Source organism: Anguilla rostrata, chromosome 16 (assembly GCF_018555375.3).
Source record: "Anguilla rostrata isolate EN2019 chromosome 16, ASM1855537v3, whole genome shotgun sequence".
Lineage (NCBI taxonomy): Eukaryota > Metazoa > Chordata > Actinopteri > Anguilliformes > Anguillidae > Anguilla > Anguilla rostrata.
In genome coordinates, this window is record NC_057948.1 from 33913530 (window position 1) to 33932340 (window position 18811).

Sequence of the window (18811 nt, forward strand, 5' to 3'; positions counted from 1 at the left end):
CTAATGGATATAGTTAGCAATAACCGAAATGGCACTCGGTGGGGAGATAAAACATTGGGGGGTTTGCTCTGCTAATAAACCCACTGTCAGTTTCTTCTATTGAATCTACTGAACTTGTTTATGTGGGAGTCCACAAACCCACTCAGCTATTTAGAGTTCTAACACCAGGCTGGCTGAAACCGGTCAGAATCAAGTTTTATGGTGGACAACTTGGAGAAATCCAGTCTCTGACAAACTGAAAGGTGCGTTTGTACATGCTCTGGAGGGGGGGAGGGATCAAAACCAGGGAAACGCTGGCTAGGGGACCCAGGAAAAAGGAAATTTAAGAAAGGGAGACAAGCCTCAGCAGTGATGACCAGGCACAGTTATGAGAGTGAGCCTTCAGGGCAGATTCCACTAGTGTGTGCAACTGCAGTCCTTCTGTGCGTTCCAGAGTTCACTGCCATCTTCGCTTTATTACACTTCAAAAAAAAAAAAAAGATTTCTGTTCCTTTCTCTTATTAGGCATGTGTCCAGTAGTGCTCCTCGACCAGGAGGACAATGTTTAAATGAATGGATGATTTCACATGCCACCCATTTGCATAGTTTTTGAGAAATGTAGTTTTAAGTGGATGCGAACCTGCCGTCCCCAAACCAGAGGTAAAGCCATTTAGCCAACGCCGTGGTCTCAGGGATTAATTTCAGCAGCAGGGGCGCCATGCGGCCCCTGTTGATTATCATACAAGAGGACACTGAGGATGAGACGACACTGACTCCCATTGTCCCCCAGGTCCCATAAGTTCGCCCGCTCTCATGGCGTGAAGCAGTGCCAGAGCTAATGGCCCTGCTGTGCCATTAGCGATTTCAGATACACAGGAGCAGCACTTGACTCATGATTAAAAAGGCCCGCGTGTGGGCCTGACAAGGGGGACATAATGAGATTGTGATGTCACAATGGGTGGCATTATGAGGACACCGGATGAGGTGCTGATGCCACAATGGCGGCATTATGTGCAAGACTGGATGAGACGCTGATGTCACAATGGCGGAATTGTGAGAGACTGGGATGAGATGGTGATGTCACAATGGCACCCCCCAGGAAAAGCCCCCTGGGCCATGGTCAGAATGTGCTGCTGCCACTGATGCTACAACCCTCAGAAAATACATTTATTTGCTTGTTACTGACGCTCATTCGGAAGATTAGATGGAAATTTCTCAAATAAATAAACGAGAATATGAATAAATCATGCTCGACGCTGCAGACTGAAGCCTTCATCCCTGGATGTTTCACGGCAGCGGAAATCTACCATGGCAGAATTCATCTTTCCTATAATGATCTGCAGAGAGGGGGGGAGGGGAGGGAGAAGGAGAGAGAGAGAGAGAGATGGAGAGGTGGGGGGAAGGAGGGGGTGGGGGGGAAGTCATCGCCAGGGAAACTTCGCTCGCGTCTTCATCAAATGAACATCACGCTGTTCTCAGGCGCGGTGCGCACAGAGAGAGAACGAGGGGGGAGGAGACGCTCTGCTGCGCTCGCCCCATTAGCGTCAGAGCCATTAGCCTCGTTCCTCTGAGCCGCACGCACTGGATCACAGCACCAGCGCAGCCATGCTACCACACACACTGGATCACAGCACCAGCGCTGCCACTCTACCGCACACACATTCTACCACACACACTGGATCACAGCACCAGCACAGCATGCTACCGCACACCCATAATGCCACACGCACTGGATCACAGCACCAGCGCCGCCACTCTACCTCACGCCCATAATGCCACACGCGCTGGATCACAGCACCAGCACAGCCATGCTACCGCACACCCATTCTACCACACACACTGGATCACAGCACCAGCGCCGCAATGCTACCGCACACCCATTCTACCACACACACTGGATCACAGCACCAGCGCAGCCATGCTACCGCACACCCATTCTACCACACACACTGGATCACAGCACCAGCGTAGCCACTCTACCTCACACCCATAATGCCACACGTGCTGGATTACAGCCCCAGCACAGCCATGCTACCACACACACTGGATGCCAGCCCCAGCACAGCCATGCTACCACACGCCCATGCTACCACACACACTGGAGCACTGCACCAGCACAGCCATGCTACCACACGCACTGGATCACAGCCCCAGCACAACCATGCTACCACACACACTGGATCACAGCCCCAGCACAGCCATTCTACCACACGTACTGGATCACAGTCCCAGGACAGCCATGCTACCACATGCACTGGATCACAGCCCCAGCACAGCCATTCTACCACACACTCTGGATCACAGCCCCAGCACAGCGATTCTACCACACACACTGGATCACAGCCCTAGCGCAGCCATGCTACCACACACACTGGATCCCAGCCCCAGCACAGCCATGCTACCACACACACCACACACTGGATCACAGCCCCAGCACAGCCATGCTACCACCACACACCCTGGATCACAGCCCCAGCACAGCCATGCTACCACACACACTGGATCACAGCCCCAGCACAGCCATGCTACCACACACACTGGATCACAGCCCCAGCACAGCCATGCTACCACACGCACTGGATCACAGCCCCAGCACAGCCATGCTACCACATGCATAGGATCACAGCCCCAGCACAGCCATGCTACCACACGCACTGGATCACAGCCCCAGCACAGCCATGCTACCACACACACTGGATCACAGCCCCAGCGCAGCCATGCTACCACACACTCTGGATCACAGCCCCAGCACAGCCATGCTACCACACGTACTGGATCACAGCCCCAGCACAGCCATGCTACCACACACACTGGATCACAGCCCCAGCGCAGCCACTCTACCTCACGCCCATTCTACCACACACACTGGATCACAGCACCAGCACAGCCATGCTACCACACACACTGGATCACAGCCCCAGCGCAGCCATGCTACCACACGCCCATAATGCCACACGCTCCGGTCCGCTTGGCCAACCAAAGCACAACGGCGTTTAAACATAGATGAGGGAGGGGATGCTTTTATGGCCCTGCTTTAATTTTTCATACCCTTTACAAGAGGAAGACAGAAATCCATTTGAACCCCCAACATTCTCAGATATAAAGGTACAGTGGAGGTACATTTTTGCTCTTTAGGGAAAATATTTCCCAAATGTATCCACCCTGAAAGTGCTCTATTTGGGTACCAATAAGTACCGTTTACAAGCAAAAGAGGTACAAATGAATTTCGTACTGCAGGCTAGGGGCACAGGGGTAGGGGTTTAATATGTACCTATAGGGTACCACAGTGACAAGCATTTGTACCTTTTTTTTCGGTACTTTTTTGTACCTTTGTTCTGAGGTTGAACAAGCCCCATGTGATGAGGAGATGCACACAGGTAGATACCGAAATATCACCTGGTCACCCTGCGGTTTGGCTCCCAGTGAAAGGACAGGTGCGCTGAAACAGGCATTGCTGCTGCGTCGTCTCCTTAATCTGTCATTAGTAATTCAGGCAGGCATGTGCTTCAAGAGGTTTTCGTTTCTCTGTCAGAACGTGCCTTTCTTTAATTTTATTTATTTATTTTATTTTTTTGATCACTTAAACAAATGAAGCACTGAAAGGCAAAGGGCTATAGGGGTTTAACAGAATTTTTTGAGTGAGAAGGAGCGAATTAGCCGGAGGTATAGAAAGAGACGAGAGCTAAACTAGGCAGAGGTGATGCTGAACTGGAAGATGCCATCGAGCTGCATTAACTGAGGAATCATCTATTACCGAGCTAGATAACTGAAGACGCCATACGGTTTGGGCTAAGAACCAGTCCGACTGATCTCCTCCTTCCCTGTTTCACAGCCTTTCACACTCCCCTCTGCCTCTCTCCCTTTCTGCCCCCCCCATCTCTCCATCCCTTTCTGCTTCTCACATGCAATCTCTCCCACCTCCTTCTCCACTCCCCCCCCCCCCCCCCCCCCCACCCTCCCTCTCTCTCCATCTATTATTCTTCTTTGATGAACGAGGTGTGATTCTAGCCATTACCTGTCACGGAATGAAAGAGTTGTAGAGAGAGACTATGTCGTTCAGAGGGAGGGAGGGAGCGAGGGAGGGAGGGAGGCAGGCAGGTAGAGAGAAATATGAAGGGATGGAGAATGCACGGATGAGAGAAAGCCACTCTTGTTGTTTTCCTTGTGTAATTGTGACGTCACAGATGTCTGTGTGTGGGGACGAGGTTTGATACTACTGCAGAATTCTACTGGGAGCTGCCCGGAGAGAACTGGCCCATTTTATCAGACGTTTCTCTGGCAAAGAATCTGTATTACAGAAAAACTTGAGGCCAGATTTTTTTTTCTGACATTTCCTCTGTTTTCCCTACGGTAAAATTACGTTATACAACACATTTAACTCTTCCTTCATGAAAATAATAACTATTTAATTCAATGCAAGTCGCTAAACAAAAAAACGCGCACATAACCTAAAAAGCTCAAAAGTCGTCGTGGAGGATATCGGCCTTCTATCGCCCTCTAGTGGCTCAACCAGAGCACAGCAACACACACAATGCAAACATCTAAAGCTGCTCTTTAACTGCCCGCTCCGTATCTTAGACAAACAGAACGTTAAAATTCAGTCCAGCTTTATTTGTACTGAACTTTCCACAGTGACACTGTCACAGAGACTCATTATAGAAACAGGAAATATGGGAAAAATCAAAGGCCAGACTTAGCTTGAACCTCCAAAAATCCAGCAGGTGAGCTAAAAAATCTCTCGTGGGAAGAAAAAGAACTGATCAAACAGCGGCAAGAAAAAAAACTCCCCAGTGGGTAGAAATCTCAGGAGGAGCGCTGAGATGCACAGTATAAGGAGTCCAACCTCCACTGGTAACTAAATCCTTTTTTTTTTTTTTTTTTTTAAAGAGACCTTCCTCTCCACAGCTCTGCTGCGGCACACATAAAGGCAAGCAGCCTTGTGATGGTTGTGCAATGAGCAGGTCTTCCCACAAGAAAATGCAAAGTTTGTGGTCAGGAAGTAAGGCTTCACCGTACTTCCTTATCTCATGACAAATCTGAACTGATTCCCATCCTCAGGGAAATCTGCCAGGCTGGACGTGGTCTTCATTGTGATGACTGAACACAGGGATTGAGCAGATACTGCGCTGCATGAGGAACATTCACCAGCAAAACCAAAAAACTAAAAGGCTTAACTGTGGAAAGGGATCGTAATACACCGTGCACTGTGTCTGCCAGCCATTTGTAACTGTCTACTGCAGCAAGTGACCACAAAGCTTCAGTCGCTAACGTACAGATAAAAACCTCACAGATTAGGGACTAGACCCTGAAATGACAGACACTGCTGGAGGAAGACAAAAGAAGGTTAGAAAGTGTGATCAGCTGTGTGAATGTGGCTCGGCAAGTGAACGCAGCTCAGTGTAATATGCTGATCTGACTGTTTGAATATCCTGAGATGTGAACGCGGGACACTTATTTTGCAGTGTGCACAGTTGTTTCTGATATGATACAGCCATAATATATGGCCAAATGGCATTATGGCCAAGCATATAATCGGCAGTTTGTTAGAGTTCAGAGGTCAAAATGGCCATTGGAACGAAAACCAATGTACACAGTGCTTCCCCAGGACTGAGTTTTTTAACCACTCTCCTAGAACATCTCTAACGCACATACAGTAAATTTCTTTTTACATTAAAGACATGAAAAAGAAAGCATAATATTATAGTGGAGCATTTAAATTTCACAAGTGCTTTCGACCTGAAAATGCTCAGTACACATTGTTATAGAGGGCGTTTGGACAAGTGGAGCCTATCTGACATGGTCCAGGCCTTATCTAATGAACGGGGCAGGAGCTCATTTGCATATCGCTCAGGACCGCCTCCAGCGCTTGGCGGGTCGATGGAGACAGAGCTGTGGACGCCCAACTCGCCCATGGCCGTGATCCGTACAGGGGACGGCTGCGGTTGTGTCTGCCCCACACGTCATGGCGTCCAGCACAGGCTGTGTGTGACCCTGCGTCTGGCACAGGCTGTGTGATGCGATTCTGCACAGGCTGTGGGACTCCTGTGTGTCCTGCACAATGTCTGAGATGACTCTACTTACGGCACAGGCTGCATGACTCTTACGGCACAGGCTGCATGACTCTTACGGCACAGGTTGTGTGACTGCGTCCTGCGTAGGCTCTGTGACTCTGCGTCTTACACAGGCCCGAGCACCCGGAGGAGGAAGGCGAGGGGAGGCGGGGCAGCCTGCTCAGCCGAGAACTACCACAACAAGTTTTTCCAGGAACAGACAGTCAGACCGGCGCGACGCAGGAGATGGACGTTTGGCTGCCGGAGTAAAAACTGCCTGACAGCGCACAGAGACGGAGGAGCAACTCAACGCCTGGACAGGTAATGCGACAGGTGTGCGATGTACTGCGTCTGACTCTCTGTGTGTCCCAGCATGGGGGGGGGCGGGGGGGGGGGCAGAGTTCGGGCGTATTCCAGTGTACGGGGGGGGTCTAATGATGGCAGGTGCTATGGGAACATAACGTTCATCTAGTTATGTCTGTACGCCACCTGGAAAAAAAACCGAGCAGAAATTGTGTTCTATTTGCTCAGCTGGCGGAGAGATCTTATTAATATGTACGAGAAAATGAGAAATGAGAAGAGTGAGGAGCAGCTCATTTCTCTGGGTGAGGCAAGCAGAAGCCAGATTAGCAGGAAATGAGAAATCCCCCCCCCATACCCCCCTGCCCCCCTGCCCCCCGCCCGTAGCAACCTGCTGGGATGAGACTCTTAATTGATAAGTACAACAACAGGAGCAGCCAACCCAATTCAGCAAACGGTGTACACCTTCAGCAAAAACCAATCTAGCAGGGCTTCTGTGAATGGGGTGTTCTCACAGAATCATGCAAGGGGGAAAATGAGCGAACGACATTCAGTGTAGAGGGGCAGTTCAGTATAGAGGGGCAGTTCAGTATAGATGGGCAGCTCAGTGTAGAGGGGCAGTTCAGTGTAGAGGGGCGGTTCAGTGTAGAGGGGCAGTTCAGTATAGAGGGGCGGTTCAGTGTAGAGGGGCAGTTCAGTATAGAGGGGCAGTTCAGTGTAGATGGTAGTTCAGTATAGAGGGGCACTTCAGTATAGAGGGGTAGCTCAGTGTGATTAGGTAGTTCAATATAGAGGGGCAGTTCAGTACAAAGAGGTAGCTCAGCATAGAGGGGCAGTTGAGTATAAAGGGGTAGTTCAGTATAGAGGGGTAGTTGAGTAAAAAGGGGTAGAAACCTACTGAATGTTTTGTGCAAAGCTTAAAGAAACAGACTGTATTTGCACTCCTGAGGTGATAACCTAACTTATTTGCATGTTCCCTGGGATTGCAACAACAACAGCAGTGTGTTCCCAAACTGGGATCTGGGTACTGCAGAGATCTGGGACAGAATCCCAGGGATCCTCACTGAAGAAAATGTCTTTTCCATAATGGATATTATGTCTATATTGTCCTTTTATAAAGCACATTTTTGACATTCAGATAAAATGAGCCTGGTTTATATGCCCTTGGTAGCGCTGAGATAACTCCCATCATTAAATGTCATATTGTGTTCTCAATATCTACAGGTCTTAAATATTCATGATGTAATGACATTATGATTTGCATACGCTGCCTTGTACAAGTCTGTTTAATAGCTGGTGTGTTCTGTTTAACAGATACAGATATGCACTTATTGTACGTCACTTCAGATAAAAACGTCTGCCAAACAAATGTAATGTAATACAATACATAATATAATGCATTGTTGTACATAAAAGTTGTTGGATAAAAGTATCAGATATAACCCACTTGTTTTGGTCGTGGTACAGAGTGGGAAATTTAGTGGGCATCAAGATAAAAGGTTTAGGACTCCCTGCTCGATAGTAAAGTATGTAAAAATCAAAATGCTATTGACGCCAAACCTGGGCCAAAAAAAAAACATACAGGAAATATGCTTTAGCTCTTTCAATGCTAGTAAATTTAGAAACTCCTGTAGAAACTTCCCTGAGGAATTTCAGTGAAAGGTTATCAGCCAAAATGCACAAAAATCAAGAATGTTTGTTTTCTGAACACTGTTAAAATGTTCACAGTACTGGTCATGTTGGTTTGTGGTGGACATTGACAGTACTGGTCATGCTGTTTTGTTGTGGATATTGACACTGGTGGTTATGTTGTTTTGTTGTGGAGGCTGACACAACTGGTCACGTTGGTTTGTTGTGGAAGCTGACACTACTGGTCATTTTGGTTTGTGGTGGAAGCAGACACTGCTGGTCATGTTGGTTTGTTGTGGATGTTGACACTACTGGTCATGTTGGTTTGTTGTGGAAGCAGACACTGCTGGTCACTACTGGTCATGTTGGTTTGTTGTGGACATTGACACTACTGGTCATGTTGGTTTGTGGTGGACATTGACACTACTGCTCATGTTGGTTTGTGGTGGACATTGACACTACTGCTCATGTTGGTGTGTCACCCTTGGTTTGGATTGCAGGGCGGAAACATGAACTTCCCCACCACCCTGGAGCTGTCCATCGGCGACATCCGCATGCCGTTCTCCGATGACATCAAGTACAGCATCCTGGGGATTTCTGTCCTCCTATTGGCTGTGGCCTTAGGTATACTGGCGTGGCAGGTGTACCGGTACTGCACACAGAAACCCAGATGGCTGAAGCAGTGTAAGTCCTCCGCGTTTCTGTTACATTTACGCGAAAGCAAACTGCCTCCGTCTGCCCTGCGGTCACAACAAGCCCCTGAAGGTGCCCCACGAAGACTCGTTATTTACCCTCAAACACGTCCACCGTGCAGGAGGCCGAGGAGGAGGAGGAGGAGAAGGATGTTCCACTTCCTGTTCACCCACACATTCCCACCTGTAGACAGAAGAGAGAGGCTGCGTTTTAACACTTCGTAAATGCACCCTTCCATCCTTCCTGCTTTGTCCATCGTCACCTTGCGACCTGGAAGCAGTTAACAGGCTGCCATTACAGGGAACAGTCAAACTGCTTTATAAACGAAGAAAGGAAGCACAATGCATCCTCCTTAGGACACAAGGATGCATACTTTGCAGGAGAAGCGATCGGGGCTCTGTGTGACTACAAGTCCCACAATGCTTCGCTTTGAACCAGCAGCTGAATGTTGATGTGCGTATAAGTTTAACTCAGAAGGGAAGGAATGATATCACTTGAAGATGCAAATGAAAATGACAGGTCACAAAGAGCTGCACTGTACAGCGAGATAACATGAGCAAAAGGCTTATAGCGACAGTAAGACAATCGCAAATAAGCAGCTAAATAACAAGATGACATTTATATTATATATAAAATCAAGCCATTTAAATATTGCCTACATGCTGTAATTGTTATAAAAAAAACTATTTATGATACAAAGCAGCTGAAAATAAAGGGGAAAGAGTATGTGCCGGGAGATTCAGGGTCACTCCTGAATGATGTCACCACAAAAGGACACGAGAGCGAACAAGTCCGTATTCTCATGAAAACTTCCCCCTGCCCTTGTTTACTCTCCTATCTTGTTTCTGTCGTCAAATAGCATGTTCAATGCAAAGAATACAAAGCTGACAAACGCATTGCAATAGGCTTTAGCAAAACGCAGTAGCGAGCAAAACGTTCCGGAATAATATGACCCTACTTAATCGGCACCCATTACAAAACCTTTTGTCATTTTATTTCACTTGCTGACCCAAACTGTAAAAATCTTAAACTTGACAAATTACTTTCAGTTCCTGACTTCAAACATGTAATCCATGGCTCTGAGACTAAAATATGCTCCTGTTTTCAACTTCTGCGCTGCTTTTGACTACTATTACATGGTTCTCTCTTTCTCCATTTGATGTCTGTAACTTGTTTGTCTACTGTCTCATGTAGCTGTAACTTTGTGTTTTATATCAGGTCCCCCTTGCAAAAGAGATTTCGATTTCAATGGGGTTTTTCCTGGATAAAGAAAGGTTAAATAAAATACATTTAAAAAATAAAGAATGTATGAGCTACTGAATTTAACATTTAATTAAATTTTGAATGCTTTTTTTCAGGGAACAGCTTGCTGAGCAGAGAGGACGGGCCTACGCAGGAAGCGGTCTACGGTTCGAACGTCCAGAGGCCCGAGGCGAAATCGAAGCCGCAAGCGGTGAGGCTCGTTCCTATTCGGCCGTTCCTCCCATGTGACCTTCTCAGGGGCGCGCGATTGGGTCACCGATCACCCCACTTTAGGAGCAGGGCGAGTTCGTCGCCTCCGTCGCGGTTCGAGCGCCGAAGAGCAGGTGCGCAGACGCACACGGATATTTGATCAGCAGGAAGGAGCAGCTCCTTGTGGTTTTCGGGCACGGCTGTGGGAGTGTTGACTGAGTGGGAACGCACATCATGTGCTTCTTTTCCCGGTCAAACTGGGTTTCTGACCAGCGAAACCCTTCAGAGCACACAGGCGTAAACACACACACACACAGCCCACACACATGAACACACACAAATATGCCCCCACATACACACACACACACACACACATACACACACACACATACATACATTCACATACACATACAACCTATCCATACGATACAACAACATCAGGTCTCAAGATGAAGCCACAAAAAACACACAGCCATGAACAAGATCGATGCCAAAGTGACCACACATCAGGACCCACACCTGTGAGTAACTACACACAAGAATCATACACAAACAAAGTACAAACACACACACACACACATACGTACATTCACACACACACACAAACACACACACACACACACACACGCACACACACACAGCTAATCCCCCACTCTGGCTGCTGCTCTACAGGTGGAGAACCTGCTTGAAGACGCCTCTAGGCCCAGCCAACACCTCACCCCTGAAGACTCTGGTGGGGTTGGTGGCCTCCTCACCCCTGAAGACTCTGACAGTGTTACCGGTCTCCCCTCCCCTGAAGACTCAGACAGGTCTAGGGGTCTCCCCTCCCCTGAAAATTTGGGTGGGGTTGGCGATCTCCCCTCCCCCTGTTCGCCCCAGGAGGGGGAGCAGGCCCAGGCCCAGGGCTCCCTGTGCTTCTCCCTCCAGTACGACCAGCTCCAGGCCCGGCTGCAGCTGACGGTGCTGGGGGCCCGGGGCCTCGGGGCGACGGGCTCCAGCGGGAGCATGGACCCCCTGGTCAGGGTGCGGCTCCTGCGGGCGGGGCCCAAGGACACGCCCACCTCGCCCCCGCTGCACTGCGTGCTGCGGGAGTGGCAGACGCGCGCGGTGACGGACAGCTCTAACCCCGCCTTCGGGGACCAGTTCTCCTGCTCGCTGCCGGAGCGGGACCTCGCGCACGTCACCGTCCGGCTGGAGGTACGGCGCCCTCTACTGGCCGCTCAAAGCGCCGCATTTTCTGCTACAGTTTCACCAACTTAATTTGGGAGCACGGCACACATCAGCTGAGGTGGAGAGGAGGGTGTGTTGGATATTTGTCTTGTTGTCATGCCGACAGCAAACAATAATATTTGGAAGGAGAGGAGCTCTTTAATCCCAATAGGAACAATTCCACTTACAGTCTTGGAAAAGCAGACTCAGGAGAACAGAGATTAATGGTTCGTCCAAAAACTCAGTGTTATAATTACTGAACACAGCGTTTCATTCAGACAGCACAGTCTGAATTATCTGTATTTACAGGCATTTTCATGTTTTTACACCCTCCATTTTAGCTGCTCACTAAATTAATAAGGAGACTCCGCTTGGTAGCTCATTGAAATAACAGCACTATTGTCATTTTCCAGGGTTTCTCAACAGCTTGAATATCTTGAGCTTCTGTTGCTTTGTTTTAAGAGATAATGTAGAATCCGGTTCATACATTCCTGTTAAAGGAGGCACACAGCAAGTGCTTATAAAATCCTACCCTCACAGAAACTGAATTATACAAAAATAAATTAGGCTAAATTTAAATATAAATATAAAAATCAGAAATGTATTGTAATACATAAAAATACATATGGATGAATTATGGACCTCTTTCAGGCATCGCAATATGTACATTCTTTAATGCACTGTTCTGAAATACATTTATTATTATTTTTACTCGAAACAGTTTGGGAGAGCTTTTACTCAAAGCTCTCCCCAACTGAACCAGAACACGCGTGTTACTGTGAGCGCTCTCCCAAACTGAGACTGGACACACGTGTTAACATGCGCTCTCCCAATATGAGACTGAACACGCGTGTTACTGTGTGCTCTCCCAAACTGAGACTGGACACGCATGTCACTGTGTGCTCTCCCAAACTGAGACAGAACACTGCAGTGGGGGATACTGCAGTGGAATTTTTAAAATAATAAATATTACCCATGTTCCCCTGCAGGTGAGAGACTCCAATAAGCATTCCAGGCATGAAATTCTGGGAGAAGTTCGAGCTCATTTGGGCGGCCTGGACCTGTCCTACCCCCTGGAGATCCAAGAGGACTTACAGCCAGCTAAGAAGGTAGGAGATCTGGCCTTCAAGGAACTTCTTCACGTGGTGCATTTGTGCATGCGCACGGTGCATCCTGCTCTTGGTGTCCTGCGCGTGGTCTCGGAGTCACGTTGATTCTCGAGGTCAGCAGTACTGCATTAATATTCCACACGCCCACAAAAACAGCACAATTATGGAATATCTCAGTCTACGCACAACCTGCCCCAAATTTTGGCCCAAAAGTGTCTGACTTACTAAAAAAAAAAAAAAAAAACAGACCCCACAGCCTGGCTGTTGTAAGGAGGAATAAACCTGTACTCAGACAGGACAGTCACAGGGGAATACAAAACGGATGATGTCATTATAATTCATTCAGAACTGTCCGCAGAGTAAACACCTCAAATGTACGAGCGCAATCTTCAACAGGGGCGTTTCTCGACCCGCGATTCGCAGCGTCTATTATCTAGGTCATCCTTACTGCAGTAATTCCTGTGCATTAAATATTAAAAAGTAGAAAAAAGTGTTCCTAGAATGTACTTTTAGCAATTTTAGCCACTTAATAAGCTTGTAACGGATGTCCCTCTATATGAAGCTTTTTTACTGTGATCCAGTCTATAGTTAAACCAGCATTCCGGTGCATTCTGCCAACAACCAACTGGTCTTGCCAAGAAAACTTAAATATGCCACAGCCCTGTAGGAATGAACTTTCCCACTCCCGTTCAGAGCTAAACCCACACAAACAGGCGGTTTTTTGGTCGGTGATGTCGATGTACGGTTTGCTGGATGGTCAGATCCTGTGTTCTCTGCAGGATCAGGTAGGAGAGGTGCTCCTGTCTCTGAAATACCTGCCAACCTCTCAGAGGCTGGAAGTGGGACTCCTGAAGGTCAGAACACTCTCACAGTCCCCAAACAAGCACAGAGGTAAGGCCAGAGCCTATTCTATTTCTCAGTGATGAATTAGTTATCATTATTTCACAGGCAGGACCTGAACTGGACATGGCTGAAAGGTCTTGTTTATTTTAAGCTATTGTGTATTCATTGTGATTTCATTTCACGTAAAACACAACACATGAGAGAGAACAATGACCAGAGCTTACAGATGTGAAGGGGCAAGCATTTACGATCTACGGGTTTAACTCCTTTCCTGGAGGGGGCAGTATTTGCAGGTTTAACTCCAGTCCTGGAGGGCCGCAGCATCTGCAGGTTTAACTCCAGTCCTGGAGGGCTGCAGCGTCTGCAGGTTTAACTCCAGTCCTGGAGGAGCCGCAGCGTCTGCAGGTTTAACTCCAGTCCTGGAGGGCCGCGGTGTGTGCAGGTTTAACTCCAGTCCTGGAGGAGCTGCAGCGTCTGCAGGTTTAACTCCAGTCCTGGAGGGCCACAGCGTCTGCTGGTTTAGCTCCAGTCCTGGAGGGCCGCAGCGTCTGCAGGTTTAACTCCAGTCCTGGAGGGCCGCGGTGTCTGCAGGTTTTCGGCGGGTATCAACACCTAAATTGTAAATTTTACTAATTGATTGGCTAAACAGTCCACACACCGGGTTTCCAAACCCAACATTGCCCGCTGATTTAAAGGAAACCACACCGCTGCCCTTCAGGACCGGGACTGGCGCATTCCTGGAGTAATGGCACATCATGATCACTGCAGGCCGGCGGATGTGACGTTACCTGTTCCAAGGCTGACATTACCTGGTCTGTCTCCCGTTGCAGCTCTATACGCTCGCACATCCGTCGTCTGCAACAGGTGCAACCTCCGGCACCAGAAGACGACCCACAAGACCAGGTGGGAGATGACGGTCTTCAACGAGGTCATGACCTTTGCCCTGCCCGGCCCCCAAGTCACCGAGTGCTCCGTTGTGGTCTCCGTGTACGAGGTGGGCGGGGGCAAGAGGTCATCCAAGCGCCTGATTGGCCAGGCCAGCCTAAAGAAGGGGAAGAGGGCAGAGGATGAGCACTGGAGCCTGATGATGCATTCGCTCCGTCAGCCAGTCGCTAAGTGGCACCTGCTGCTCATTTGAAGCCTCAGCCAAAGGGAGCACAAGGCATAACCTGCACTGACTGGGCAGGTCTGGCTCACCTGTGTCCATTGGGGGACCCATGCTACTGTGTACTGGCGCAACAGCCAATCAGAGCACAGCAGCTGCATTCAGATTCAGGAAGTGTGCAGGTGTCTGCAGCAAAACTGTCTAAACTGGCTGCTGATTGGTCAGGTGCAGAATCAGGTCCAAGCCTCAATAATTCTGGACACATTCATTTTGGCTCTGGTCACTCCCATTTCTCTTCCTCTCATCACCCATTGGTAGTCCTGCCTGCCAATCGCCCTACAAGACCAAGGCGGATTTGCATTTCTGACACTCACTGCTGCCTGAAGACCGGATTGGTCAAAACGCATCGCTGCAAATTGCATTGGGGGAGGCAAACTTAGTCCACACCAGGGGGTTAGGGGCAAACATAGTCCACACCCATCCTGTCTACACTGTTTCCCTGTCCTACTGCAGTCATTGAAAACATGTGTACAAGCACTTCCATGTTTTAAATGTATTTTTTAACAATGAAGGTTTGGCATTTTGCCATTTATTTTGTCTTCAAATTCATGGTTTACGTTCAGCAAAACAAATTCCTGACAGGAATTAGGACCCCGGTGCCGGAGGGCTGGTGTACATGCAGGTTTTGGTTTCCACCGATTACCCTGATTTAACGAGCTAATTGGCTGTAATCACCAACACTGGTTCACTCAAAGACTAGATCACAGAACTGTCTTTGGTTGTCATTCACGCTCTTACTAGAAATGTAGTTGGAAATGTCAGATGGCGTGAATGTTGGGGCTGATAAAATAAACAAGGCCAGAAGTTGGCATAAAAACCAGAAACAGATACAATCTTTTTTTTCCCCACCTCTGTTCAAGGATATGCACAAGAGCACAAAAACATCACATCAACATTTCAAACAGAGACGAGACTTAGAGGAACATCTGGTTGCAATCTGTTACAGGTATGGTGACTGTGTGGGCTTTATACGTTGGCCAATTACAGACCATCCTGCAATACATTACCATGACGACCAAAACTTGTGGGACCAATGAAATGCCCAGCAAACATTTCCCAAGAAGCGCTGCAAAATCTTAGCAAACCATTCAGGGCAAACTTCCTGTTCAACGGAGAAAATGTTTGAAATGAATCAGAATATCCTGTCAACTCAATAGGCCCCTTGCTCTGAAAAGCTTGAAACATTTTTCTTATCTTAAATGCAGATATAAGCTTACAATACATGGGGATGAGTGAAACCAGTGGAAATGTACTGGACAATAGAGACATTTTCCATTCCTATCTCTGACCTGAATTCACGCAGTTTCATGAAATAACCAAGAGAGTAAAATGGCTGCAAATCAACCACATGAATAAAATGGGGGGAAGGCAAGGAGGAACTATGGGTAGGAAATTTAGTTTTTCCATAACATAGTCAATTGTTCCTCATTGGCATAAATTATAAAACATGTTACACACGCCGTTTAAACAGAGGTAGAGTCAGACATTTCAGAACTTTCTATAACCCTGGTAAGCCGCGATATGTAATAATGCAATGTTCATATCAGCTTAAAACAGACAGCAGCAGCAGGCTTGCTGGGTGTGTACCGTACGCTTCTGTGTGTTTACTACATGATCTAGCCACTAATGTACGCCTTCAACAACGCCAACGGCACAAGTATACCACGCGCCGGCAGAGGGCGCTCATACATAACGAATAAACTCCCAACGGCCCACTGCACTCTGTCAAGACCATAAACCGTAAAAGACCGTCAAAAAAAAACCATAATGGGTAGAACGGATAAGTAAAGCTAAACATATTCCGACGGCTGCCTACCAGACATTGACAAGTAAACTCAGTTCAATTTAGAATGAGATTTGTTGTGATATTACTTCTCAGTGTCTATACCTGTTGGAGATCAACGTGCAGGTCCATCAGTATATGAGGTGGTGGGTTTTTTACTTGTTCATAATAGACTGCGGGCTTCAGCAGACTCATACCAAGATTTGCTTGTGGATAATATACCAAAGATGATTATAAATGACCATTTTCTTTCTTGTGCACTGATGAATATGGCGAAAACACTAATTATACATTTCACCAGCAGATGGCGATAGAATATACGAAAAAATCGAAGGTGCGTCTGGATACGTTAGGTGGGTACGCTAATGACACAGGTCTTGTACCTTGGTCACGTCTCCAGTCTCCCCATTATATTTTGTCAGTGAAGTAATAATTAAATCCTGCGAACATCACATCCTTCAAAGTACCAGAAAAAACATGGTGGCGAAAAGCTTCGTGAAATAGCAATTATGTAGCCTACTAATCATATATTGTTAACGTCAAGCAAGTGAAATATTTAAATATTTACAGGATTCTCATTACTAGCTACTCAGAAGTGCGGAAACGTTTCAGGGCGGGAAATTATATGAACAGTAATTATATAAATAAAAACAACAGCGTATTATTATTGTTGTTATTATTATTATTATTATTATCATTCCCAACGAGTACATGTGTTTTATATGTAGTAGGAAACCGGAACATCGCCATCATCATACACATTTCTCTATGAGTATTACGTAACATTACACAGGGAGGCCCAGGCAAGATTTGTCAGAGGACGAGCCGGAATGAGGGCTTGTCCCCGATAACTCAGCTACAGCTGTTCGCCGAATGTTTTCTAGCATCTGGTATATCAACGGTCTCTCAAGGTCTTTTCGTCTGAAGGCCCGGACACAAGATTAGGCAACCAGTGGGTGGTGTAATAGAATGAAAACAGGTCTTGGCTGCGGGAGGGGAGGGTGCAGAGCAACACTTTTTTTTTTTTTTTTAGAAGTCAAAATAAATTTCGGAGGTCATTCTTCCAGCCCTCCACCAGTGTCCCACGGGCTTCTTGTGACATAATGGACATATTCTGCGGCGGTCTGGATGGAATCTGATGCGATTACGAAAGCAGGTCCGGAGATCTCCCCACTCTGCCCATCTCAGGGTTGACGTAATCGGGGAGAGGGAGTGGCGCGTGGAAGGACGCAGAACGGGTTGTTATATGTCCACAGTGTGAAGTCATCACGTTTCCGGAACTGATGGCTGTTTTGACGGGTGAGGTTTGTAAGCATCTCAGCTGCGCTCAGATCTCCGGGTTTCAGCGCTTGCGTGCCCGTGGCCTGTAGTACTCATTCCCACCAGACGAGGGTGATGCATCACTGTTCACTCTACAAGCTATCTTCGGATTTTGGCCCATGGTAGAATCAGATAGTTGTAAATGTTGTAATTTATCCCCATAAATATATACTTTGTGCAGATGTCTTAGATCAAACCCCCATTGCCGTATTTGTGTACGTTTTAACATCTTTTAGGCCTAATACAAACCCATTATTTACAAACAGGGGGAGACCATATCAAGATCTGAGGCCAAGGTTTGCGCCCTTTTAGCTTGCTAGGGCTTATCTTACCCGGCTTCGATCCATGCGTGAGGGGGTCCACTTGCGCTGCGCTTCAAGTGCCTGTTTCGTCTTCTTAAACCACGGAAGAACATTTAGACAAGGCATAGGCTACTGCAGCGATTCTTAATGTTCAATCGCTGTAAAACTCAGAGGACGGTTGCCAGCTAATTAAAGCAAGTGCAGACAGCTGTGCCAAATAGCTGGCACTTCCTTGGACGTTGGAAGACGTGAGCAGACGTCTTGTTGTCAGAGTGTTGGGCTTGGCAGAAGCATAATAGAATGTACAACCACAGACAAGCTTCGATCCCGTTTAAACCCATGATAAATAAACATTACAGGCTCTGTCTGAACCCCATTCCTATGCAGTGCGCATACATCTCAATAGATTATAGGCATTTAATACATTTTTATTTATTTATTTTAGTTTTTTATTTATTTATTTTTACATTTGAACAAAACAGTCGAATAATTCTCTGTTGCCTATGTCCTTGGCTGGCTCATGCTTCTTTTATTTTAATTTGACTATACATTTAAAACGTTTAACACTTTCAGTTGAACGATCAGATAAAATTCAATTGTCCTGGTTGAACACAGTAATCTAGCAGATGCCCTTATCTATAAAGAAATTGCACGGCTTCAGTTTTCGACATAGTAGCCACTTCTACAGCTGGAAATTTACAGAAGTAATTCGGGTTTAGTATCTTGTTCAAGGGTCTAATTACAGTGCCGGTGACATACTGTACACCTGTGCTAGCTTGTCACTCATGAGTAAGTGCACATTCATCAAACCAAATATGGATACTGTATAATATCAGAGACTCTTCTAAACTAGCCTTTCGATTGGGGGGTGGGGTGGGGGGGTGGGGGGTCACCAAAGAGCAAGGGGTGTTCAGTCATGTCTGAGAAGATCTGTTGGGGGAGCAGGATTTATCTGTCAGCCTAGCACTCTAAAGACA

The 18811-nt window shown here is 47.2% G+C and overlaps 2 protein-coding genes and 1 long non-coding RNA gene across 6 annotated transcripts in view; 1 reads left to right on the top strand and 2 right to left on the bottom strand.

The window, feature by feature from the left end:
* chka (choline kinase alpha) overlaps positions 1-18811 on the bottom strand; it is a 258102-nt gene that overhangs the window by 194620 nt on the left and 44671 nt on the right. The window lies entirely within an intron of this gene.
* Positions 1199-18683, bottom strand: LOC135242115 (uncharacterized). 3 transcript variants are annotated; one of them, XR_010326228.1, is made up of 4 exons: positions 17865-18683; positions 14074-14306; positions 8750-8834; positions 1199-1316 (listed from the first exon to the last, which is right to left on the bottom strand). It is a non-coding gene; the product is annotated as an uncharacterized LOC135242115 (long non-coding RNA). The 3 variants fall into 3 exon arrangements; XR_010326227.1 differs by lacking the exon at positions 1199-1316 and adding an exon at positions 8481-8610; XR_010326226.1 differs by lacking the exon at positions 1199-1316 and having other exon boundaries at positions 8634-8834.
* On the top strand, positions 8468-15253 carry syt19 (synaptotagmin XIX). Its single transcript, XM_064313031.1, has 6 exons — positions 8468-8642; positions 10010-10104; positions 10776-11300; positions 12302-12421; positions 13201-13312; positions 14095-15253. The coding sequence occupies exons 1-6, from the start codon at positions 8468-8470 to the stop codon at positions 14400-14402; spliced, it is 1335 nt and encodes a 444-aa protein (XP_064169101.1). The 3' UTR covers positions 14403-15253.

What these genes read in the sequence shown, in the direction of transcription:
- syt19 (XM_064313031.1), top strand. Translation starts at nt 8,468, where the DNA reads ATGAACTTCCCCACCACCCTGGAGCTGTCCATCGGCGACATCCGCATG. An exon ending in ACCCAGATGGCTGAAGCAGT is followed by an intron (nt 8,643 to 10,009) that starts GTAAGTCCTCCG and finishes GCTTTTTTTCAG; the next exon opens with GGAACAGCTTGCTGAGCAGA. An exon ending in ACGTCACCGTCCGGCTGGAG is followed by an intron (nt 11,301 to 12,301) that starts GTACGGCGCCCT and finishes GTTCCCCTGCAG; the next exon opens with GTGAGAGACTCCAATAAGCA.